General features: G+C 47.1%; 3 protein-coding genes across 3 annotated transcripts in view; 1 reads left to right on the top strand and 2 right to left on the bottom strand.

The window, feature by feature from the left end:
* The window catches only part of LOC137663157 (mucin-5B-like), a 53,797-nt gene extending 46,582 nt beyond the window's left edge, over window positions 1-7,215 (top strand). The window contains 4 exon segments of the mRNA XM_068400067.1: window positions 361-483; window positions 590-688; window positions 5,639-5,761; window positions 6,811-7,215. Of these exon segments, the coding sequence (XP_068256168.1) occupies window positions 361-483; window positions 590-688; window positions 5,639-5,761; window positions 6,811-7,215 (750 nt within the window).
* Window positions 7,216-12,398: 5,183 nt separating this feature from the next.
* Window positions 12,399-18,099, bottom strand: LOC137663155 (T-cell activation Rho GTPase-activating protein-like). Its single transcript, XM_068400065.1, has 14 exons — window positions 17,591-18,099; window positions 17,215-17,399; window positions 16,542-16,597; window positions 16,386-16,439; window positions 15,990-16,056; window positions 15,397-15,575; window positions 15,046-15,207; window positions 14,852-14,961; window positions 14,290-14,485; window positions 13,956-14,073; window positions 13,653-13,798; window positions 13,117-13,208; window positions 12,888-13,030; window positions 12,399-12,479 (listed from the first exon to the last, which is right to left on the bottom strand). Exons 1-14 carry the CDS (start codon window positions 18,097-18,099, stop codon window positions 12,445-12,447), a joined length of 2,052 nt encoding a protein of 683 aa, XP_068256166.1. The 3' UTR covers window positions 12,399-12,444.
* Window positions 18,100-21,305: 3,206 nt separating this feature from the next.
* Window positions 21,306-25,575, bottom strand: part of TOLLIP (toll interacting protein) — a 35,241-nt gene continuing 30,971 nt past the window's right edge. Inside the window, exon 6 of the mRNA XM_068399872.1 lies at window positions 21,306-24,803. Within this exon, the coding sequence (XP_068255973.1) occupies window positions 24,589-24,803 (215 nt within the window). The 3' untranslated portion in view covers window positions 21,306-24,588. The remainder of the gene's footprint in view (window positions 24,804-25,575) is intronic.

The following is a 25,575-nucleotide window of genomic DNA, read 5'->3' as shown; positions in this document are numbered from 1 at the left end:
TATCAAATTATTTTAATCTCCATTTGTATATGATAATAGTTTTATAAACACTGAACATGAATTACAGGGAAAAAATTCTTAAATGGAGCATTAAAAAGCTGGTAAAATAACGAGGCAATACAAACTAGTCTTACCTGCATTTTATTAATTTACTTTTCACTTTTATATTGCTTCATTTAGTTTCCTCTTAACGTGTGCTTTCTTGCAAGGCATAAAGCCAAACAACTTTATATTCGAAGAGTTGAACGACCCAGTCACACTTACATTTCAGCAACCTTAATGGTTCTCCGCAATGCTTTCAAATCTGCCCATACATTATATAGAAACTGTTGCCATTTGATTTTTTTTTCTGTCTTCCAGGTTGGAATGTCAACAGTAATCAATTCATGTAAGAAATGTACCTGCAGTTCTGAGAAAGATCCAGTGACTACAGCAAATATGGTGCATTGTGAAACACTTCAATGCGAAACATCTTGCCCACTGGTGAGTTCAGATTCTCTAGGCTTCCCACTCAGCCCTCAATTACAGGAAGACTAGAGTTCTCTGTTACCAATTCAACATACTTTCTCTTTCATCTCTTTATGAGTAGGGTCATCAATATATGACTGAGGATGGAGAGTGCTGTGGGAAGTGTATTGAAGTAGCTTGCAAAGTCAAACTAAGTAACAACACTGTTCGCGTGCTCAATGTAAGTATTCCTTTCATTTTCAGATCTCTCTGTTAGCCAATACAGGTTAGAACAGCTAAGAGTCACCTCATGTCCCTTACTAGTAAAAATCTAATTAATACTGAAGTTACTCTGAAAACAACACACCAGTTTTCTGAATTACAGAATCACAGAATCACAGAATCACAGAATGTTAGGGATTGGAAGGGACCTCGAAAGATCATCTAGTCCAATCCCCCTGCCGGAGCAGGATTACCTAGACCATATCACACAGGAACGTGTCCAGGCGGGTTTTGAATGTCTCCAGAGAAGGAGACTCCACAACCTCTCTGGGCAGCCTGTTCCAGTGTTCGGTCACCCTCACCGTAAAGAAGTTTTTCCTCATATTTAAGTGGAACCTCCTGTGCTCCAGCTTGCACCCATTGCCCCTTGTCCTGTCAAGGGATGTCACTGAGAAGAGCCTGGCTCCATCCTCATGACACTTGCCCTTTACATATTTATAAACATTAATGAGGTCACCCCTCAGTCTCCTCTTCTCTAAGCTAAAGAGACCCAGCTCCCTCAGCCTCTCCTCATAAGGGAGATGTTCCACTCCCTTAATCATCTTCGTGGCTCTGCACTGGACTCTCTCTAGCAGTTCCCTGTCCTTCTTGAACTGAGGGGCCCAGAACTGGACACAATACTCCAGATGCGGCCTCACCAGGGCAGAGTAGAGGGGGAGGAGAACCTCTCTTGACCTGCTAACCACACCCCTTCTAATACACCCCAGGATGCCATTGGCCTTCTTGGCCACAAGGGCACACTGCTGGCTCATGGTCATCCTGTTGTCCACTAGGACCCCCAGGTCCCTTTCCCCTACGCTGGTCTCCAACAGGTCTGTCCCCAACTTGTACTCATACATGGGGTTGTTCTTGCCCAGATGCAGGACTCTACACTTGCCCTTGTTATATTTCATTAAGTTTCTCCCCGCCCAACTCTCCAGCCTGTCTAGGTCTCTCTGAATGGCTGCGCAGCCTTCCGGCATGTCAGCCACTCCTCCCAGTTTTGTGTCATCAGCGAACTTGCTGACAGCGCACTCTGTTCACTCATCCAAGTCATTAATGAATATATCGAATAGAACTGGTCCCAGTACCGACCCTTGAGGGACTCCGCTAGACACAGACCTCCAACTGGACTCTGTCCCATTGACCACCACTCTCTGGCTTCTTTCCTTCAGCCAGTTCACAATCCACCTCACTACCCGATCATCCAGACCACACTTCCTCAGTTTAGCTGCGAGGATGCTGTGGGAGACCGTGTCAAACGCTTTACTGAAATCGAGATAGACCACATCCACAGCTTTACCATCATCTATCCACCGGGTTATGTCCTCATAAAAGGCTATCAAGTTGGTTAAGCATGACTTCCCCTTGGTGAAGCCATGCTGAGTGCCCCTAATGATCCCCCTATCCTTGATGTGCCTAGAGACAGCACCAAGGACAAGTTGTTCCATCAACTTTCCGGGGATGGAGGTGAGGCTGACCGGTCTATAGTTACCCGGGTCCTCCTTCTTGCCCTTTTTGAAGACTGGAGTGACATTCGCTTTCCTCCAGTCCTCAGGCACCTCTCCCGTTGCCCACGACTTAGCAAAGATGATGGAGAGTGGCCTAGCAATGACTTCCTCCAGCTCCCTCAGCACCCGCGGGTGCATCCCATCAGGGCCCATGGATTTATGGACGTCCAGGTTGCTTAATTGGTCCCTGACCCAGACCTCATCAACCAAGACAGATTCCTCCTCTATCCTGACTTCTTCTGGGGCCTCAGGGGTCCGGGGCTCCTCAGGACAGCCTCCAGCAGTATAGACAGAGGCAAAGAAGGCATTCAGTAACTCCGCCTTCTTTTTATCCTCTGTCTCCAGGACCTCCACCTCATTCATCAGTGGGCCTACATTGCCTCTAGTGTTGGCTTTACCTGCAATGTATTTGAAGAAGCCCTTTCTGTTGTCCTTGACCTCTCTTGCAAGGTTTAATTCCAAGGAGGCCTTAGCTTTCCTAGTTGCTTCCCTACATCCTCTGACAACAGACTTATATTCCTCCCAAGTGGCCAGCCCCTCCTTCCATGATCTGTACACCATCTTCTTCCACTTGAGTTTGCCCAGCAGTTCCCTGTTTAACCATGCAGGTCTCCTGGTACCCTTCCTTGACTTCCTACTTGTTGGGATGCTCTGATCTTGAGCTTGGAAGAAGCAGTCCTTGAATGCTAACCAACTATGTTGGGCCCCCTTACCTTCTAGTACCCTGTCCCATGGGATTTCCCCTAGCAATTGCTTGAAAAGGCCAAAGTTGGCCCTCCTGAAGTCCAGGGTTGTGATTCTGCTAGCTATTCTGTTCCTGCCACATGAGATCCTGAACTCTACCATCTCATGGTCACTACAACAAGGCTGCCCTCAACCTTCACCTCTTCAACCAGACCCTCCTTGTTAGTGAGGATAAGATCTGGCAGCGCTCCTCTCCTAGTTGGCTCATCCACCGTTTGCATCAGAAAGTTATCATCAATGCACTGGAGGAACCTCCTGGACTGAGGATGGCTGGCTGAGTAGGCCTCCCAGCAAATATCAGGGTAGTTGAAATCCCCTATGACAACCAGGCCCTGTAATTGCGAGACTGCTCTCAGCTGCCTGTAGAAGGCCTCATCACCCTCCTCATCCTGATCCGGTGGCCTGTAATAGACACCCACAACAGTATCACCCCTGCCAGCCTGCCCCTTAATTCACACCCACAAACTCTCAACTCGCTCCTGATCCACCCCTGGACAGAACTCGATACATTCTAGCTGCTCACTCACATAAAGAGCAACTCCACCACCTCTCCTTAGTGGCCTGTCTTTCCTGAACAGGACATAGCCATCCATGACCACATTCCAGTCATGCGAGGTGTCCCACCAAGTCTCTGTAATTGCCACTAGATCATAGCCCCCCGACCGAACACGGATTTCTAACTCCTCTTGTTTATTCCCCATGCTGCGTGCATTGGTGCACAGGCATTTCAGGGAGCGAGCTGAGCACACCGATTTCACCCCAGGGGGATGGGAGGCCTCCTGGTCTACCTCAACACTAGAGCGTTGCCCCAGTGGTGCAAGCCCAGCTACTACCCCATCCCCCTTTGAATCAAGTTTAAAGCTCTCTGAATGAGCCCTGCTAATTCCTGTCCCAGAACCCTTTTGCCCCTACGACATAAACCTTTCCCATGTATTACGGTCACGCCTGGTGTCTTATAAAACCAGCCATTATCAAAGAACCCAAAGCCCTGCCTGTAGCACCAGTCTCGTAGCCAGGCATTTATAGAGAGAATCCTACTATTCCATCCCACGTCATCACCTGAAAATGGAAGGAGGGAGGAGAAAACAACTTGTGCCCCAGACTCTTTCACCAACCGTCCTAGGGCCTTGTAGTCTTTCTTCATCCCCCTCAGACTACGGGATGCAGCTTCTTCCCCACCTGTCTGGAAGATCAGCAGGGGGTAGTAGTCTGTGGCCTTCACCAGGCTGGGGAGTTTCCTGGTGATATCCCTGATTCGGGCTCCAGGCAGACTGCAGACCTCCCTGTGATGGGGGTCAGCTCTGCCTATTGGGCCCTCAGTTCCCTTTAGGAAGGAGTCTCCAACCACTAAAACTCTTCTCCTCTTCCTTGTGGACGAGGTAGCTATACACCTGTCAGGTTTTTCTGACTGTGGTGGGACCTCTGATATAGGTTGCCTCTCCACCACATCCCCATTGGACTGTGTATTCCACTAGGGCTTCATATCTATTGCTCAGAGGCACCTGTGGAGGCGAGGTAGGCAAGGAGGGTCCTCGCCTTTTGCCACGGCCATAGACTTGCCTCCACTCACTCCTTTCCTCTAGGTTATTGTTTTCCACCTGAGAGGGGCAGAGTACAGGGGTCCCTCGATCCTGGGAGCTCTCTGGCAGGTTCTCCCATTTTTGTTGCAGAGAGGGCAGAGCCTGGCTCCACCAGTCTATCTCCATTTCAGCCTCCCGAATTCTCCTAAGCCTTTCTACTTCGGCTTGAAGCCTTTCAACCTGGCTTTGCAGCTGTGCCGCTCGGCCGAGCAGATCATCTACCTGCTCACAGTGCACACAGCCCCCTGTCCCCACAGAGACACTGTAGCATTCCCTGCAGCCTGCAACCTGCACCATTGCCTCCTTCCGTGGGAGCTCTGTCTGGGTTCCCACATACATTTTGGTCTTCTTCCACCGGGTGAAGACCATTGTTCTTTCACGGAGCTGGGAAATACCTGCTGGTGACACCCCTGGTTCACAGCTCCTTGGCGCCTTCCTCGCCTTGTGCACTGGGAGGGAGTCAGCGTCCTCCCCAACGAGCTGCAAACGGCTGTGGCCTGCCCCGCCCTGGGACACACACAGTCACTGCTGACTCCCCCTCTGCCCTCTGGGCAGGGACTAGTCCCTGTCCTCCCAGAGGCTCTTTATCACCCGATCAACAAGGGGTGGTGCTACGCCCCCTCCTCTCCTGATTCATTGCCGGGAACTTCCGGGTCCAGGGGGAAGCAGCTCGGGGCTGCTGCTTGGGGGGCCCAACGTATGAAAACCGCCCGGTACAGCCCGATCTCACCCTCGCCCCGCACTCACCTCATTTGCTGCCGCCGCTGCCGCTGCTGTCGCTGCTGCTGCCAACTGACTCACTTTTTCAAGTGTTTCACTAGTTGAACACTTACTTGGAATAACAAATTCTTGATATGTGTGGTTAACTGGGCAATGGTTTCTAATCTGTGGTCTGAGTGTTAAGATCCAGGATTTAAACTTTCAAGCTAGTCACAGTTTGCAAAATTTCGCTTTTGCCACTTGGCAGAAGTTCAGAAGCATCTGAGAATCTTTGAGGTGCAAGAACTTAATTAGCTAAGACATTTTTGAAGTAATCATACTATACTTGATCACAACAAAAAAAAATAATTGTTTGCTTTTCTTATAAAATCTTAGGTTGATGAGATCCTGCCACTCAATAATTGCAGCTATTACAAATGTGAAAAAATTGAAGATCAGTTTGTTGCAGTCCAAACTAAAAGAGTATGTCCCGAGTACAACCCAGGAGAGTGCGATCCTGTAAGTTTTAATCAATTCTTCATTGATTGAATGCAGTTAAAAGAACAAGGAGGGGCAAAGAAGAATACAAAAGATCACTTTCACTGAAGTTGCAGGGATGTCTTAAGAACGAAATTAATCTTGCTGTAATGTTAGTAACAAGAAAAGCTTAGTATTTTTACATGAGACTACAAGGATTTGAGACTTCTATGGTGGGGACAGTAAGTTATCCATCATTTCATTCAGTGTTCATCACAGAGGAGCCTTCTGCCCAGTGTCAGTAATGCTAACTCATATTCTTACTCATGATTGTCATCTATGCATTAATACAAATCCTTCTTCTGTACTTTTGCAAAGGATGAAGCAGAGACTACTACCGATGGCTGCTGCAAAATATGTAAACGTAAGTAATGCTATGTTCATGTTTTCTGACTGAAGAGTGTTGTATTCAACTTCTATCTTTGAGTGGATGGAAGGATTCTTCACTCCCCCAGTTTTCACTTATTCTCTTTATCAAGACCTCGTGTTTCACTATTTATTCAAAAGGAAAAAGCAAATTTGTTTTCCTGATACTGAATACCACAACTCAAACCACCAATGCTCAAGCCTCTGCATTATCTTCCAAAGACATCGTACAGTTGAGATCAAAGAATAGCTGAAAACTCCAGATATGTTACACAGCATCCCCCCGCAACTGCCATATACTGCAGATTATCAATAATCAGACATCATGCACTTTGAAATTCTTTTAGCATTCATTTAGCTCTGAACTAGAGATTTTAAGTATACCTTTTTTCCCCCTCTTTCTATGAAGCTACAAACTGCAAACCTTACAGCAAAAAAAACCATGATCCGCCACGGTGACTGTGAATCGTCTGAACCTGTTGAGCTGGCATATTGTGAAGGAACTTGTCCTGGCTCCTCAGTGTAAGTTCCAAAACTTAATTTAGCATCTTTATGGCTTTATTTATACTTCATTTATACTGGTCTCTCAAGATAATAAGCACCCAAGGGTACTGAGGGAGCTGGTAGAAGTGCTCCTCAAGCCACTTTCCATCATTTCTCAGCAGTCCTGGCTAACTGGGGAGGTCCCAGTTGACTGGAGGTTAGCAAATGTGACGCCCATCTACAAGAAGGCCTGGAAGGAAGATCTGGGGAAAACCAGTCCTGTCAGTCTGACCTCAGAGCTTGGGAAGGTTATGGAGCAAATCATCATGAATGCCATCACACTGCACATACAGGACAACCAGGCAATCAGGCCCAGTCATCATGGGTTTATTAAAGGCAGGTCATGCTTGACTAACCTGATCTCCTTCTATGACAAAGTGACCCACTTAGTGGATGAGGGAAAGGCTGTGGATATTGTTTGCCTGGACTTTTGTAAAGTCTTAGATGCCATTTCCCATGGCATTCTTCTGGAGAAGCTGGCTGATCATGGCTTGGACAGGTGTACTCTTCACTGGGTAAAAAGGTGACTTGACGGCCAGGCCCAAAGAGTTGTGAATGGAGTTAAATCCAGTTGGCAGCCAGTCACAAGTGGCATTCCCCAGGGCTCAGTATTGGGGACAGTTCTCTTTAATATCTTTATCAATGATCTGGATGAGGGGATTGAGTGCACCCTCAGTAAGTTTGCAGATGACACCAAGTTGGGCAAGAATGTTGATCTCCTTGAGGGTAGGAAGGCTCTACAGGGGGATCTGGACAGGCTGGATTGATAGGCCAAGGCCAACTGTATGAGATTCAACAAGGCTAAGTGTCAGGTCCTGAACTTGGGTCACGACAACCCCATGCAATACTACAGGCTTGGGGAAGAGTGACTGGAAAGCTGCCCGGTGGAAAAGAATCTGAGGATGTTGGTCAACAGCTGGCTGAATATGAGCCAGGTGGCCAAGAAGGCCAACAGCGTCCTGGCTTGTATCAGAAATAGTGTGGCCAGCAGGACTGGGGACGTGTTGTCCCCCTGTACTCGGACTGGTGAGGTCGCACCTAAATACTGTGTTCAGTTTTGAACTCACTACAAGAAAGACATTGAGGTGCTGGAGCGAGTCCAAAGAAGGGCAACGAAGCTGGCGAAGGGTCTAGAGCACAAGTCTTATGAGGAGCAGCTGATGGAACTGGGGTTGTTTAGTCTAGAGAAAAGGAGGCTCAGGGGAGACCTTATTGCTCTCTACAACCACCTGAAAGGAGGTTGTAGAAAGGTGGGTGTTGGTCTCTTTTGCCAAGTAACAAGTGATAGGACAAGAGGAAATGGCCTCAAGTTGCACCAAGGGAGGTTTAGATCTGATATTAGGAAAAAATTCATCACTGAAAGGGTTATCAAGCACTGGAAGAGGCTGTGCAGGGAAATGGTAGAGTCACCATACCTGGAGGTATTTAAAAGACGAGTAGATGTGGTGCTTAGGGACAAGGTCGAGTGGTGGACTTGGTATTGTTAGGTTTGTGTTTGGACTTGATGATCTCAAGGATCTTTTCCAACCTACATGATTCTATGATCACAGAGTCGCAACAAAGTTGATGTGTTTATATGATTCAGTTGAGTGGAATCAGACGCAATGGAAGTAAGAAGAGTTTCACTATTGAAAAGACAGGCAATTAATATCACATTCATAAGTGTGTGTAGGAGGGAGGAAGAGAGGATGTGTTAAAAAAAAACCCCACACCCCCAAAACCCCCAACAAACCCCAAAACAAAAGTCACCGCATGGTTTCTGTGTGTCAGTTTTTAATGAGAAGATATATTTTCTTTTCCTGGTGGAACACAGGTACTCTCTTGAAGCAAACCAGATGCAACATGAGTGTAGTTGCTGCCAGGATTTCAGCAGCCAAACAAGAGAGGTGACCCTGAATTGTCAAAATGGAACAAGCATAAATTATAACTATGTCTACGTGGAACAATGCCAGTGTGTGAATGCATGCACTTCGAAAACCTCTGCAGCAGGCAGCTCCCAGTTGAAAAACTCTCCAGCACATGGTTCCCAATGGAAAATCAGCAGAAGAAAGAGATGATCATTGGAAAAAAAAAAGCAGAGACCCTAGGGAAGCCAGAATCATGCTTTCCCCAGAATAACTTGTGCTCCTTCTTTAACAGATCTTATGTCAGTTTCTGTTATCACCTTTTCTCATTTCTTACTTGTAAAAAAGAAATATAAAAGTCATGTAACTAAATCTTAGTTGTTTTTTTTTTAAGTGATACAATATTCAAGGGTAAAAACAGATAAATACCTTTGTGTAAATTATAGAAATACGTAAATATGTTTCCATTCAATCACAAAAATGACATTTTGGGAAAAAAGGTTTAAGGGGTCTCTACAAAACAAAACCAGAAAACATTGTAGCTACATTGTACTTAGCACTTGTGCCTAGAGAAAACTTTATTGTATATAATTTTTATGGATGTAATGGTCCTAATAGACATCACAGTGACAGGGAGAAGACTGTTGTCTTGTTCATTTTGTTTCTTATTTAATGAATAAAACTTTCAGCATTTTTCAATTTCGGTGATTGTTCAATACCCATCTTCATTATCTAAATGACAGTCCAATGGCATCAGGGAGTTTTCTAACTCAGATGGGTATATTCTTTAGCAGCCTTTGGGAATGAAGACACTCACAAAACCCTTTTCCTGGGTGAAGTTAAATTCCCTCACCCAGGTCTAAATAGCTCTGCTCACTGGCATCAAATGTACAGAGATAAAAAAACCTCTCTCATTTGCTCACTGTATTCTAGTTGCCAAGATTGTGGGATAACAGGCAGACTGTAGTTTGTTTTCACTGTAATTAGTGGAGAGATCCAGAAGACAAGCATAAAAAAGAGGAAGAGAAAACTTCATTCATCACTACCATTTCACATCCTAGGTCAAAAGGTATCTGGCTGTAGAAATCAGCACTTCTTCAGTCAAAGAAACAAATCTATATATGAATGAAAGCTCTAATTTATGGAGGAATACTTAAGGTGAAGTCAATGAACTTAGTATAATCAGAAAATTCTCCTGCCCATAATTTTAACAATATTCACAAATAAGTTCAGGTTATGTTTTTAAATTGTGCTATCTAAAAGATTCTGAATGGATTTACACTAGTGAGAAAATTGGCTGCCTTTTCCCACAGCAGTTTATCATGTTTACCTGAACTGATTGGAGCATTTACCTTATTAGTAGCTGCTATAATACAAAGCCTGAGATCTGCCCTGAAGTCTTGGCTGACAAAGAAATGAGGAACTGTTTGATCAAATAATTGCACATTCTATACATGCTTATTTAGAAGTGAAATTTAATCCCTGAATGAAAACAGTAGAGCCCTATCTATTGTCCTTCACAGGTATGATCCGATATCATATTAGCATTAATCAGTGGGGAGAAGTAGGCAGGTTTGTAAGCTTCGCATTTCACTGATGAACTCCATTAATCTCTCGACTACCCACAGTTTGCCTGTCCCACAGCTTGCCTGTCCCATGGGAGGTATGCAGGCTCCAGGCAGGGTTACTAGCTACAACAGTGGAGCAGACAGCTGTACCACTCACTGCACCTTCTCTGACCCAGTAACAAGCCACTTTTCATTGGGAACCTGGGCTGAAGCCAAACTAGCTGTGCATGACCGCTTTTACAATTTCACCAATGCATCCTCAGACCCTGAAAAACAGGTATCGCTATGAAGAGGCATCCGAACAGTCCTGAACAGAGTGATCAGTGGGTCAAGCAGTTTGACAGCTTCAGAATAGCTTCCCAGGTTTCTGGCTTCCAGAACTATGCACTTTGAGCATAGCACCACGACAACAGAGAGCCTGATGGGATCTAGAACTGTACCGTAGTGAAAAGATGGGATCTGGAACTGTGCACTGCTGGCCGTAGGAGGGCTTCCTAAGAGAGAGGCATTCATATATGCCAGCCATGTTAGGCTTGGCATTATAATGCAGAGCTAGGAATATTAATCCAAGCTAGACAAATTGATGCCTGAGGAGCTGATAGGTCAGGGTGCAGGGTACAAAAACCCAGTGACATGTAACATACAACAAACATCTGTAAACACTTCTAAAGTTGGCTTTGAGTTCAGACTGAAGCCAATTAAATCTGCGTGCTTTTCCCCCTGCCTCGCTAACTCCCTAGTCCCTATATTCTGAGTATTTAGTGCCATGTTCACCAGAAACAAAGCTTCCCTAACATTTACTGGTCTGCAGGTTTTCCTCAGCTATTTTAAGCACTATATTAACTCGTTAGCAGTACATTCCAGTTTAAGTCTTAAGCTGCCCTCTAACGGTCATTATTCGCTTCTCTAAAGAAAACTAAACCAGGAACTATTCACTTAATTCTACCGGAAACATTAAGCCTTGCAAAGCATGTTCATCTATCAGAAATCAATTATATTAGCATGTAAAATTACTTTTTTATTTTAAATTCCCAAATTATGGAAAATGTAGAGGTTATTTCTCAAAGCTGAACACCACATTATTTCCAGGTAGCTGATCGGTTACCTATGAGTTTAATTTCAAGATGCCATCGCAGTCCTCACTGATCATGTACTGTGTTCATGGAAAAAAAAGTCAGCACCATAATTCACCATTTAGAAGGGATAAACTTCATTACTGGGTTTTTGAGTGTTTGGGTTGGTGTGATTTTTTTTTGTTGTTGATGTTGGTTATTTTTCTTTAAAAACTAGCTACTGCAAAATACTAGAAACCACTGAAGTTTCTCTGTTCTCCTTAAAATGCAGCTTCCATTTTTTTTTTAAGTGAACGCTATACTTGTACCCTTTTTCTCTCAAGCCTACACAAAAGAAAAGCCAGGAGATTTGCACTTTAGGTAAATGGGAGACAGGAGGAGACAAATATCTAGATTTGTCTTGGAAGCAAATGCTATACTACAATTAAAAGGCCAAGGAACTTCTAGTAATTACTTAAAGTAGAGAAATTATCTAAAAAGGAAAACATGAAGACATAATTTCTTTTATAGCAAACAAAAGTATCATTTACATTAAAATGTATCTAGCTACTGTGTACTGTAGCAAGTTAATGGGAGTTTTGATCTTACTACAAAATTCTACGAGATTAAAACCATGCTGTTACAGCCTTTTATGTTTTGTATTTTCTTCAGTAGTACTATGGCTGTGCTCGAATTGCACATCTGATTTCCAGTGCCTTACTGTCTGCAAAGAAACAAATCTCCCATTTACAGGACAACGTACCCATAAAGTCGACGGGATTTTAGGAGTTCATGAAGAAAGAAAACAAACAAGGGCTCGATCCCCTTTGCACAGAGCAGTCTAACACACCATGTCACTCATTCGCCGCTCAGTTCCTGAGGTTTCTAACTGACAAGTTCTCTCCTTCCTAACTCACAACTTCGAACTCCTGCCCCCGTGTCCTGGTTTTGGCTAGGATATATTCTTTTTTTTCTGTCTGGGGTAGGTTATATTTCTTCCTAGTAGCTTGTATGGGGCATTTCCATTTGCCCTGAGAACAGTGTTGCCAACCCAGGGATGTACTAGTGATTGCTGAGTGTGCTTTCATAGCCTCAAGGGCTTTTGTGCTCCTCTGACTGCCCTGCCAGCCAGCAGCCTGGGGGTGTGCAAGAAACTTGGAGGGGACAGAGCCAGGACAACCTCTCCCCACTTTAGAATATCGTATGGCAGACATAGTCAAAAGAGAAAAAAAATCATTTTATTGGAGACAGCAACTGCGGGGGGCTGGAGGTGCGGGGGTACAGCCCAGGAGTCACAGGAGTTCAACCACTAACAGGAAAACGGCACCTGCAACGACAGAGTCAGAAAGCACCGATAAACCCACAAAGGCAGGAATAGGCATGACCTGCTTCCCCTTTGTCTGGGGAACACAGTTCCCAAGGAATTGTTTCTAGCCCGCAACAGAGAGCTATGGCTGGCATTGACTACGGGATGGCTCTGGCGCCTTACCCCCATGGGTCATGCCCTCAGAGACCTGTGCGCGTGCAGAGATGCAGAGTGCCCCTGTGGCACGCAGCAGGGCTCACTGCGGAGCCCCTGGGCAGCTGCCGTGGAGTTATTTCCAAGCCCTGCACAGCACCTTCCCTCGCCATCCCTTGCCAGCCACTTTGACTGACTTACAGCAGAGTTCAGAGTGGGGAAAGATGGGCAGCAGAGCCTGGGACACACTTGGGCTTCTTGACCTGATGAACCTACCCGCATCTCTTCGTTTTCCATCCCCAAAAACATTTTCTCTCTTCCTCCTTTTCCTGTCGCGTTGGCTTTCCCTCTCCTCTGCCCAGGCCTCTTCTCTCTTCCGCTTTCTTCCATTTTCATTGTCCTGAGGAGAGCCTGCAAACCTTTCCACCCCACAGTGGCATTAGAGAGGGAAAGCCACGATCCACGGCACTCAGTCCTCATTCTAACCAAACTGAGCGCATTTTACCTTCTGTCCTCTGAAAGGCTCCCCAGTTGTTCCAGGCATCCCAGGGTCTCTGCCGCGCTCTCAAGGGTGGTTGCAGGCAAAGCTGGAGCTGCCTAAAGCAGAAAGTTTGCAGTTACCAGGTGGCAAGAGACGGCCTGCAGTGGTAAGCGACTGATTGCCACGTTGCCACCTTGGCTCCACAGAGAAGGTGCTGCTTTGCACCATCCACATTGTGCACAGGCCCCCGCCCCCTCCGAAGACACTTCCTGAAGCTGTGATGAAGCAGGATCCAAGCAAAAGCCCTCTCAGCTCGGAAGCTGCTGCTCCCCCCTCTCTCTCTCTCTGTGTAGCTATTTGATTGGCTTAAGCACACGCCTAATTGCATCTGAGAAAAAACCTTTCCAGTTTCCCTTACACTGTATCAGCCCCGGGGGAGGAGGAACCCCAAATGCACAAGAGATGGGCTGCCAGGAGGAGGCACAGTGGCTGCTTGGCCTCATCACAAACTACCCTCCTAACCCAGGCACGTCGTCACCGTGTTGGTGGAGCTGCCGTACCTCTGCCGTTTCGGGCTCCACCGCTGTGTTTCCCTCAGCTCCTTTGAGGACGTCCAGCAGAGAGGAGGGTGCAGCCTGAGAGGCTTTTCCCTGATGCTCCTCGTCTCCTCTGCCTGCAGGGCCACTGTGCTCTTCCAAACGCAGGTCTAGAAAGCAAAAGCATGCGCAGCAAAGTGACTCCTTGGAAGTAAAAACCACCTAAAGCCAAACCCACCCAAAGCCCTACACCACTTGTCTTCTTGACCTTGAGGTTTCTGCTCTCCCAAGCCACAGTCTGTGACAACCCTCAGTCCCTCCTCATACCTGTGCATCTGTCCACGGCTGTTGGTGACTCCTCAGCTGATGGACAGGAGACGCCAGCCACCTCCTCCTCAAAGATGTCACGGCACTGTTCAACCATAAACTCCACCAGCACGTTCACCTGCGCACATCAAAGCCTTGCTCTCAGCCCAGGGGCCTGAAAATGGATCAAGCAGCCTTTCCCGCTCCTCAGCCTGGCCTCTGCACAGAAGACTCTTGCTGTGCGGCTGCTCTGCCAGGCAGCATTTGTCAGAGAGAGGGGGCCGCCAGGGACCTCTCAACAGCCAAGCTCTCACGGTCCAGGAAGGCTGCAGCCGGCTGCTCAATACACCATTACCTTCTTGGTGACCTCCAGCATGGCCTCGAGCAGGAGCAGCTCCTCGTTGGGTGGGCTGAGGAGGCTCAGCCCAAGGCAGATGGCCAGATTGCTGGAGGTCCTTCTGCTGATGGATACGTTGGTGCCGATATGCTGCAGCAGTGACAGCAGCTGCTTGAGGAGGAGGAGATTTGCTGCTGGCATCTTCTTGGCCACCCTGAGGGAACGGGAACAGGAACACAATACTAATAAAGCAGACATTGCCCTCAGCCGTCCCCGAAGCTTGCCCAGGGCAGGTGCAAGCCAGCGACTGTGTTGTGCAGCTTTCCAGGTGCTCTCAGGCAGCGGTCAGTGCTCCTGCACTTCAGGAAGGAAGCACAGCGTTGCTTCCCACCTCCTCATTTCACCCAAGCCCACGCAAGGGAAGGCTCCCCGTCCGTGCCCTTTCCCATGAAATCTGACCCCGCCCCAGCAACAGCGAGCTGCCACAAAACACAGCTTGTTCAGGAGACCCTCCCTTTGCAGCCAAGTCCCAGGCCTCTACCAGTCCCTGCTCAACTTGCAGGCTGCTGGCCACACTCACGCTTTCAGCTCTTCCACCTTTGCCTCCTTCCTTGTCCTCTCCATAGCTTGCATCCAGTCCTCGTAGAGGTGGGTCACGAGGAGCTTGCCGGGGATGCTTCGGAGGAATTCCTGCAATGCCAAGGGCTCCAGGTGAGCCTTTGAACACTCCAGCCCAGACACGGCCTCTTCCAGCTGCAGGTCAGAAGTGCTCACCTTCAAGACGCCGGCCAGCAGGATGGCAGGTTGGCTTTGCAGGTCGACGTCCTTTCCGTGGTCCAGGGCCTCCTGCAGCTCCCGTAGCTCCATCCCGCTGGCAGCTTTCCGGAATATCCCCTCTGTCGTCGGTCCTTCCTTGTGCAGGACAGCCAGCAGCTCCTGCAGGAGAGGCAGGAGGACAATTTCTTGCCTGAGGAGCTGCCTTCCAACAGCAGTGGCCAGAGCACTGCTCGAGCCCTGGCTCCTTGCTGGGGCTGTAGAGTCCAATCCCCCATCCCTGGAGCCCCTGGGGTCACTGCCTCTGGGAGCAGCTGCAGGGCTGGGCACGCCCTGGCCACGCTGCCTTACCTGGATGGGCTGGGGCAGCATGCCCTCCTCCCTGCAGATGGCTGCCAGGGGCTGCCCAAAGAGCACCCTGCTGCGGCCGGAGCCCGCCTGCCCCGGTGCCTGGGCAGCGGTCAGGCTCCGCCACAGAGCAAAGGGCCAGGGCAGCCCCCTCCTCCTCCTCCTGCTGCTGCTCCCTCCTGCTGCAAAGGAAAACACAGCAAGAGCCCCTCAATGGACACTGCCAGGCCAGTGCCCCCGGAGCCTGCCCTGCCCTGCCTGCAGCACGGTGCTGAGCAGTGCGGCAGGACGGGCAGGGGGCCAGCAGCTGGAACTGCGGCTGCAGCTCAGCGGCTCCGGTTCAGAGGCTCCCGAGACACAGCGTGCCACCCCGACAGCCTGTCCCAACCCTGGCCCTGCCCTCCTCCAAGCCGCGGGCAGCAGCAGAGGCTCCGTGTCCCCGCAGAACCATGTCCAGCAGCCGCTGCCCAGCGGGTGTCCTTGCTCTTCCAGTTGACATCCTCCCTTGGGCTGCCCAACCTGCATGGCGACACTCAGGGGACAAGTGAGCACAGCTGAAGCGCTTGCAGGAGCTTGCCTTTCTTTCCAGAACTCACCTGCTGAGCTGCAAAGTCCCCCTGCATCGCTGGACGGGGCTGTCACAGGCCCTTGCTTGGGATCAGCCTGTAAGAACCAGACTGCGCTTGGAGAGCGGCCCCGCAGCACAAAGGGCCATGGGCGAGCTGCCACCCGGCATCAGCAGCCTGAGCGCGGCACTGCTGGGACCCTCTGCCCTCCCGGACTCTCTGCTCCGCGCAGCAGGTTTCCTCCCAGCATCGCCACTGGGGACGTGATGGCGTTCCTGGTGGCTCCCCAAGCCTCTCCACTCCCCGAGTGGCACCGCAGGACCCTCCTTCCCTCCCTCCCTCCCTCCCGCACAAGCTCACCCCACTCGCCGCACATCCCTGGCACCCCAGCACAGCCAGAGGCAGCTGAAAGGCAGCCATTCTCACCTTCGCCTGGTCCTCCAGCAGCCTCTCCAGGCTTCTGGTGCTGAACGTCCTCCACTGGGCAGGAGAGAAGGATTGAAGAAGGCGAGCAGCCATGTCTCTGCTACTGGCTGCAGGACCAGTGCTCGGGGGCAGAGCCCACACCAGGGAGACACTCACGGCACGGCGGCAGCTCAGCTCCTTCTCCACGACCTTGAGCGACGGGAGCTGGGTCACTCACCCTCTGTTGGCTCCTCCTGGTGACCTGTGCAGCGGGAAGGGAAAGGGAGAGACCTGGCTAAGCCCGAAGCCGCCTCTTCTCTCTTGTCAGGCAGCTCTGCCCGAGAGCTGCACGCAGCCATAGGAGCACCTCTCCCAAGCCAGGGAGCTGTGTTCCCCGTCCTCCTGCGCCTGCAGCATCTCCCTGCCTTACCCCAGCAGTGTGCCCAGCCACAGCTCCTTCTGCGCCCGGGAGCTGCAGAAAGAGAGGAGAACCCGCGTCAGGCGCCGCTGCACCCCAGCCCGAGGCAGGGGTGGGCGCCTGCACAGCCCTGCCCCGTGGGGAAGGACACAGGGGCAGGACAAAGCCCCATGGGGCAGGACACAGGCACTGCCCAAGCCCTCTGTCCTGTCTCCCTCTGTCCTGCCACAGCAGCTGCTTTTGCCCTTCCCTTCTGGGCACCAAAAGGGCACCAGGGGGTGCAGGATGGGGAAATGCTCCCATACCTCCCTGCCGCCGTGCTGCCCGCTCCCTGCCCAGGCTCTGCACGGAGGGCACAGGCCATTCACAGCATTGCATGGCCATGGCTGGGAACCCCTCCTGCCCTGCGTGGGACAGGGCACCACCGCTCACTTGAAACTGGCGACGCAGGAGCCGCTGGGCCACACGAAGATGAGGGCAGTGCTGTCCTCAGCGCTGCAGTGCTGTCCTCAGCGCTGCCCTCTTCCTCCTCCTCTTCCTCCCCCGCCACCTCCTTCCCGCCGCTCAGCACCCACAGCTGGCCCAGGCAGAGCTGTGGGTGCAGGGTGATGCCATGGCTGCAGAGAAGGCAGGCAGGCAGTGAGCTGGACGTGGCCTCCTCGGGGTTCCCCGGGCAGAGCCCTGTCCCCCACCCGCCCTTGGCACAGACATTGATGCATCCAGCACTGGGGTGCCAGCGCCTGGGGCTAGGGCCAGGCTGTCCCTGCCCTGCTATGGGGGATAGGCAGCCGGGCTCTGAGGGTCTTACCGCAACTTGGCGACCATCAGTTCCTCCTGGAGGAGGAGAAGGCGCCTCTCACTCCTCCTGCGGCCCCGGCTCAGCCGCACGTCCGCGCTCAGCACCGCCTCGGCCTCGCTGAGAGCCTCCCTGCAGAGCAGAGAGCAGCAGGCATGAACAACGCCGCTGCTGCGGGGCCCGGCTGTGCCCACGTGTCCCCGAGCCGCAGGGAGAGCCCACCTGGAGCCGCAGCAGCAGCCGTTGGCCTGGCCCATCCAGCCCGGGACAGGAGGGCCCTCGCCGGGGACCACAGACACGGCCCAGGCGGTGACAACGAGGGTGGCAAAGTGGGGTGCTGGTGCCGGTGCCGCGCTGCTCGGCCAGACCCTGCTCCTCCTAGCGCTGCTCAGTGCCAGCACAGCTCCCTTGCTGCTGCCTCTGCCGTCTGGTGGCTCCAAGTGGCCAACGGTCCAAGCCCAACGGAAAGTGGGCGGGGCCTGGGGGGGCCCTGGCACAGGAGTTCTCTCCAGTACAGCCATGGACGGCTGGCCCTGGGGAGCCCAGAGCGGGACACAGCACAGGGGAAGGACCACCTCCCTCCACCTGCTGCCACTGCCCCTCGCCTTGGGCTTCGCTGCTGCCTCCTGGCCTCCAGCTGGGCCTGGGGCCACTGCTCACCACTCTCTGGGGCCGCCCGCTCAGCCACTTTGCCATCCCCTGCACGGCTCATCAGCCCATGTGCTGGTTGCTTCCGTGCAGTCCCCAGGCACATCACCTCCTTTTTGGAGTGGCTTCATGTCTCCGTTTAGCCCGCACCCAGGGCTAAACAATAACCAGTTGCTCTATCACGCAGTGCCCCCTCCTCAAGAGACAAAGGGAAATAGGAAAAGGAGGGAGACTCATGGGCTGAAGTTTAAACTGATTTAATAAAATAAGGAAACCAATATCCGTACTAATACAAAAGACAAAAAGTTACACTTAGCTCATAGAGTGGTGGCAAGTCCCTCCAGGGCTCACAACTGTGAGGGAGGGGAAGGGGAAAGAGCTGCAACCATCCCCACTAAGCTTTCCCTTTTGCAGTGAACATGAAGGGTTTTTTACAGAACACACTTGAGGGCCAGCCTGGGTCAGCTGCCCTGGCATTCCCTGCTAATGGCCTTGATCACCATACCATGGCTGGCCACAAAATGAAACAAAACGGAACAGAAAAGTGATTCTGTAATTTTATCCCCACAAAACCAGGACACTTCACAAGCCCATCTGCCAGCTCCCTCAGTGCTTGAGGGTGCAACCCATCAGGGCCCAGCAGGGACTTGCACACCTCCACTTCGTTTAGTGTTCTCTCATCTCCTTCTCTCCCACCTCATCCTACCACATCCTCTTGCACTAAGGACACCCCAACTTTGCTCCAGCCTTTCCTGAGGTCTCCAGGGCATGGGATGCCTCAAGACTGGTCTTGCTTGCACCATCACACCCCAGGAGGACTGGCAGAACCCGGACCAGCCTCAGGTACTGGCGTAGACTCGTGAAGGCCAGGAGAGTTTGAAGAGGGAGCAAAATCAGTCCCGAGATGTGACCATAGGATGGGTTCTTGTGGCCATGGGGAAGTGGGTACCACAGCTCTTCCCGTTTCCTTGCCCTGTGTGTGGTCCTGCCTTCCCGTGCTCAACAGCACTACTCTTGGCTTTTCGAGGTCCCTTCCAATCCCTAACTGTGATTCTGTGATTCTATGTTTTAAAAACATGTTTGTCCTGGTTTTGCTGGGACAGAATCACAATCAATTTTCTGTTACATTTGGTTTAGTTCATGGCCAGACATGGTATGCAGTTTTCCACGGTGAGCAAGGCCATTAGTTTTGAGTTAGCCAGGTGGTAAAGCTATGAGGAGCAAAAGCCAGGGCAGCTGACCCAGGCTGGTCCACAGGTGTATTCTATACCATAATGATGTTCACTATAAATTAGAAAGTTTCCTAGGGATGGTCTCTCTCTCTGCTTCCTCTCTTCTTGTCTATGGTTGTCATCCCTGGAGGATCTTGCCACCACTATATGGGTTAAGTACAACTTCGTGGGTTTTGTATTAGCGTTAGCATTAGTTTTCTTATTAAATCTGTTTCAATTTCAACCCACAAGTCTCCCTCCTTTTCCCAGTTCCCTTTCTCAGCTGGGGAGGGGTCATTGGGTGATAGAACAGCTGGTTAGTGTTTAGCCCTGGGTGTAGGCTAAACAGAGACAATGTTCTAAGTGAATTCTTTGAATACTCCAAACAGCAGTACTTTTGTAGTTCTCCCACACATGGAAATACAGATGTAGCTAAGATCAATTTCAATCTGCTTGCTTTCTGCAAATTCACTTTTCACATCCATATGCAAATTTTACCTCTAAAGTTATGGTATACCATAAGTATAGTCTATCTGTTCTTACAAATTAATTATGCTTTTTGGCAAGATAGTAAAGAAAATCCTTCTAAAATATACTGCAGTATGAAAATAGATCAACTTGGGTTTCTCAATAAGCTTTCTGAAGATCTAGGAGAGAAAGCTGCAGTCTTCAGTAGATTAGAACTTAAAACTGCAGCAGAAAACTGTTAATATGCGTTTTCATTTTACTTAATTATTTTAAGAAAACACATATTTGCATTTCATCCTAGAGGCCCTACTCTCATGGATGTACTTAAATGTTTTAATAATACAAAATACACTGATTTCTCTTTCACCCCCACACATCATCACTTGTTGATTAGCATTGAAATGAAAAAGCTAATAAATATTAAAATGCTAAATAGATGCTTTAGCAGCCACAAGAACACCAACATTTGTTTAAGTAAATTAATTCTACTTTTCTTCTCTCTCACAGTACACTAGACAAACATGAAAGCAAACTGGAAGCTTTAGAACATAAATTGGGATAAAAACTGACACTCAAGGGCTAAAAGAAAGCACAATTTGAACAAAATTTCACGTCATAGTAGGTTCACTAAGTACATTAAGGAAATAAATCAAAGGAAATTCAGTTGTGAAAGATTCCTCTCAGCTATCATTTGTTAAAAAAAATTAACTCCCGATAAAAAAAACACACTATGAACTGGACAGTAAAACCCAAAATGTTAGCTTGATAACACACTAATACTACAGACTAGCAGTTGATTAATAATCACTGAGCATAGCAATGCTGTTAAATGAGAAAGAGGACCTCAGACAACTTTGCAGTCAATCATAGAATTAAAGAGATGCTGTGTAAACCAGATCTTTAAAATTTATTAATTATGTATTAGCAGATAAAGCCAGCTCTTATTGTAGCTAAAATAGAACATAACAAGGTCTATTTCATAACTCTTCACTTGGACACCACTCTCATCTGGAGAGTTCTCAATCCCTCCACGCTGCAGAGCATTTCCTCCTACCCACACACTGTTCTTCCCTCCTCCCTTGCCCTCCAGCATTGTCCTTTGAACAATGCAACCTCACTACTGCCTCAGTCTATCCTCTAGATCTGAAATACTGTAACATTTTCTTGAGAAAGCAGCACCTAGAAGAGTTAGAAAAAGGCATCTACCTGGAGATGAATTCTTAAAATACTTTTGAGCATTTACTGTACTAGTCTCACCAGATGGATCACATTAAGAATCAGTGTAACTTGTTAACTAATGCACAAGACTGACTAAAAGACAGTAACTGATACTTGAATTCTAGACCAGTCTATAGACAAAGACTCAAATTGTGGTGCTCTCCAACAGAGACATAATACACTTTCATTTATATGATACATTTATTAAATTAGAATGAAAAAGTTAATGTACTTTAGAGTGCAAGAAACATTTGGACACTAAACCTCAATATAGAGAAACAATGTCTTCAGAATTATTACAGCAAAAAAAATCCTCTGTACGGTATTGCATATCAACCAAACAAGCAGTAACATTTGTAAGGGAAAAAACATTCAGTACCATGAGCGGATGCAAAGAGCAGAAGAGAAGAAAGTAGCAAGGATATAGCTAGACAAAAAAGGTTCCTACCTTTAGCAAGTTTAGGCTCTTGGCAGGACTCAAACTAGTACTAAGAACACTAACTTTTAGCAGGTGCTAGTCTTACACAGCTGGCTTTGGGTCCAAGCTGCTTGAAGCTGTTAAGCAGAAGAGCAGCATCAAACACAGTATTATCCCATTAGCATTTTGTCAAAAGCTACAATCATAATGCATGACAATTTATTTCTTTTAAATCAAGAAACAGACTGTCAGTTCCAATACCTTAATCTCACAGACCCCAGAATAACTAAATACTCCCAGCCTTTTTTAATCTCTCTCCAATTCATTTAATCTCTCTCCAAGACAATGAACAGTTGGATTGAGAGGATATGTATGCTGAAAAGCTGAGTAGGCTTACGATCAGTGTTCTGTTCTTTTTAACAAGATAAAGTAGCACATCCTGACACAAGAGTTTCAGCTATAATGCTTAATTAAATCAAGACAAAAAGATTCCCAGAACAATATTTAAGTATAGTGTAACATGTCGAAATCCATCTACTGGCCACACTGCTCCTACATATTCCATCTTCAACTCATACATGTACCCTGTTTTGTGTAAAATTTGCCTAGAACAAAACAACTTCTTAGAACAGGAGCCTCCCTCAGAGGCCCAGAGCCTAGTTTATGAATAAACCTGGCTAACCAAACATTCTCACTTATTCCTCCTGGTGGTTAGGATTAAGAGGTGCTTATTCTGTGCTTGACATTGAGCTTTGATAGGATGCAGTACAATTTACCAGCCATTAAGTTGAAACATGACCACTTGCTTTTATAAAAAGCTGTATTATGGATCCCAAAATTTTAATACAAATATTTAAATGCATACATTTTCCCTGAATTGTTCCATCCCTAGTAGTTCATGCGATCTGTGTAAAAGTTAGAGCAAGGGACTCTTCCTGGAGATATCCAAGCATTAAATCCTTACCAAGGTTTACCCTTCGGGGGACAATGTCACAAATCACTGTACTATAAAGACCAAATGCCTCTACACCTACTCAATCACAAAATTTACCATGATTGTAGGGAAGGGGCAAGACTAGCTTCTTGAAGAACACCTGTTTTATTTTAGAAAATAAAAATGTGGTGATTCTACAACTAAAGCCCACAGAAAACTATAGCCTTGAATCTCATTATTGAAAACTCAATTGGAGGATGTATAGAGACATTTATGCTTTCAACAGTAAATTTAAGATGGTAAGGGATTCATAACAAAACTTAAAATCATACATTGTGAAAAGACAGCTTTAAAAGGTCAGAAACTGGGATGATTTTTGGTGCTGTATTTTAAAAGTTTCAGTATTACTTTTCATCATAAAAAAATAAATATTCATGCTCTACTGCCAGTGCTACCTAAAGGCTTCTTGAATGTGTGTGTGTGAAAATAAAATCAGCTTTTCAGCAGATAATAAAAGAAAGTATTTTAAGCATGGGACATGAAACAAAGTATGGGGAAGAAGAGAATACATGCCCCTTTCCCCTAGTCCAAATCTGTCTTTAATGTTCTCCTGAATCACTCAAGAGCCTAGATTTCAAGTGTACATTCATTCCAACTCTTGAAAATATAAAGATCTATGGCTATTGTAGAAAGTATTTGAAATCAAACTTTAAAAAGATAAAACAGCAACATTGCACATCACTGGAAAAATAAACTGGTACATACTATTTAAAGTGCATTACTTTACCATCTACAAAAACAGACACCACAGAAATTTATCCAACAGATGTAACTGGTGCATACTGTAAGATTCAGCAGCTCCAAAATGAACTGTTATCTGAAAAAATAACACTAACAATAAATACAAGCAACCTCCAACCTCCTCTGACAATCAGAGTATAACTCAGATATGTTAAATTTTCTCTCACAAAGAATTTATTTCCATCTGGATGAAATAAGAATAAATTGACTACGGCAACCGTAGTCTAACAAGTCACTGAGCAACTCACAATGCCGTTCAAAGATTCTGAAGCTACTTTACATGCTTCTGATTTCAGATTACATGAAAAAATACAATAGTTTTTCCACTAATATAAAACAACAATTTTGCTGGAATATAGGTATAAAGAAAGAAGCCTTATAACCAGATCATAGATTTCTGCTTTTTTAATGTAAGACAACACTTTAAATAATTGTTTTCGGCTTCAGTAATTTTCCAGGTATAAAAATCTTTCCTTCTGCACTTACCCTTTGAAATAGGGAACAGGAATGCAGAAGTAGTAGTTAGAGTGCATTTAACTGTGGGAGTACATTCGGGCTCCGTCTTGTTCTCTGCTACAGCAATACATACTGTATGAGTTAAAAGTTACCTGTTAAGATTTTACAGATACATAACAATACCGTAATATGGGAGGATACAGCCCCAAATGCATGCCAGATAATGTATTGCTTTGGTGCCCCATGATTAGATTGAATAGAAGATGTTCATTACAATAACAACAGCACAACCTAAGACATTTAGCTTATTAAATTAAAAATCTTCAATCAGAAACAGTTTAACATATTATAGCAATAACTAAACACCACAGGACAAGAAAAGGGTCTTTCTTTTAATTTCTGTCAGAAATAGGCTGCTTGATGAAACCTAAATACTTCAACAAATCAAATCTTTAAAGAGCAAACCCTCCCTGGAAAAAAATTTTTTTTCAATCCAACAAACAGCAGTCAATCCTGTACTGCATAGAGTTACTCTGTTAGAACAAGTTTATGAAAAGGGGAGAGAAAGAAAAAAAAGCAGCATTACTCCCCACCCATCAGAATACAGCCACAGAGGGCATAGCTGATAGTAAAGATGCTTCAATACTATATTGTAGGACATAAGCTAAACTGAGTATGTACAGGTTGAGAAACAAAGTGAAAAAGATCCAAACGTCCAAGGACAAAAGGGGTATAATCTTTCATACAGGATGCGCTAACAGAAAGCTGTTGGGAAATTCTTCTTCTAGCTAAATCCCTGGCTTGGCAAGTAAAAGTAAGTGGCATCAAGGGCAGGAACTATGCAGGAAGTGTGGATCTATGATTCTTCAGCCATCTGAAGCAAGGAGTTGATAGCCGCATCCTTGTTCCCCCTCTGAGCTTCTAGCACTGAGCGGATTACTTCCCTGTCCATGTTGGGAAACATGTCCTGGATAGATTTCAGGTCTTCTTCATTACACAGGTGCTGAGGGTTGACGGCAGGAGGTGGTATTGCCACTGGTACCATGCCCGGATTACAGACTGCAGGCATCCCTGCAGGCAAAAAAAAAAACACAGAAGAAAAAAAACCCAAAACATACATGAGTGCAGGGGGAAAAAAAAAAAAAAAATAAAAAAAATCAATGATTTTGAAGAAGAAAGTGGCTCATGACTCAACCCACCAACTCTAGCTTTTTTTTTAAAAAAAAAATGTACTCCAGAAAAAAAAAAAAAAAAAAGATTACAGAGATTATACCTAGACTGTTACAATCAGAATACATTTTTCTGGAACAGGTTCTCTGCCCAAGTTATGTTCCAGAAGTGGTAAACTACAGTATGGCAACAGGTACAGTTCAAATTACGTACAGCTTGCATTAACCAGGTTTACACATCAAACACTAAGCACACCACAGAAAGATGTGGTTGGTATTTTCCCCTCGCTCCCATCATATTTTAGTTCCTAGTGTATTTATGTTGTGATGAAAAACATGGGTTTACACCAGCAATATATAAAAGTGATATTTAGAAATTCCATTAATGCAATCTCCATTGCATTCACAGGAAAGCAAAGTATTTAGGTCCACTAGGAGACTGGACCACACTCACCAGCAAATGTTAAGCATAAGTTTTTCCCTGGTTAAAGTTCCATCCAGTTCAGCCTGCAAAGTCACAAAGTGGCAAAAGAGCAATTCCTCTTATGCCTATAGGAGTACATACTCCTTGTGCCTGTTGCTCTGTCAGAGGACAAAGTTCTTCGACATTTTTCATTAACTACTTCTATGTCTGTGTAAAATTAAAGCACTGTCAGTTTATAAAGACAGTTTTA

This window comes from Nyctibius grandis, chromosome 4 (assembly GCF_013368605.1).
Source record: "Nyctibius grandis isolate bNycGra1 chromosome 4, bNycGra1.pri, whole genome shotgun sequence".
Taxonomy (NCBI): domain Eukaryota; kingdom Metazoa; phylum Chordata; class Aves; order Nyctibiiformes; family Nyctibiidae; genus Nyctibius; species Nyctibius grandis.
This window is presented reverse-complemented; position numbering and strand designations above follow the sequence as displayed.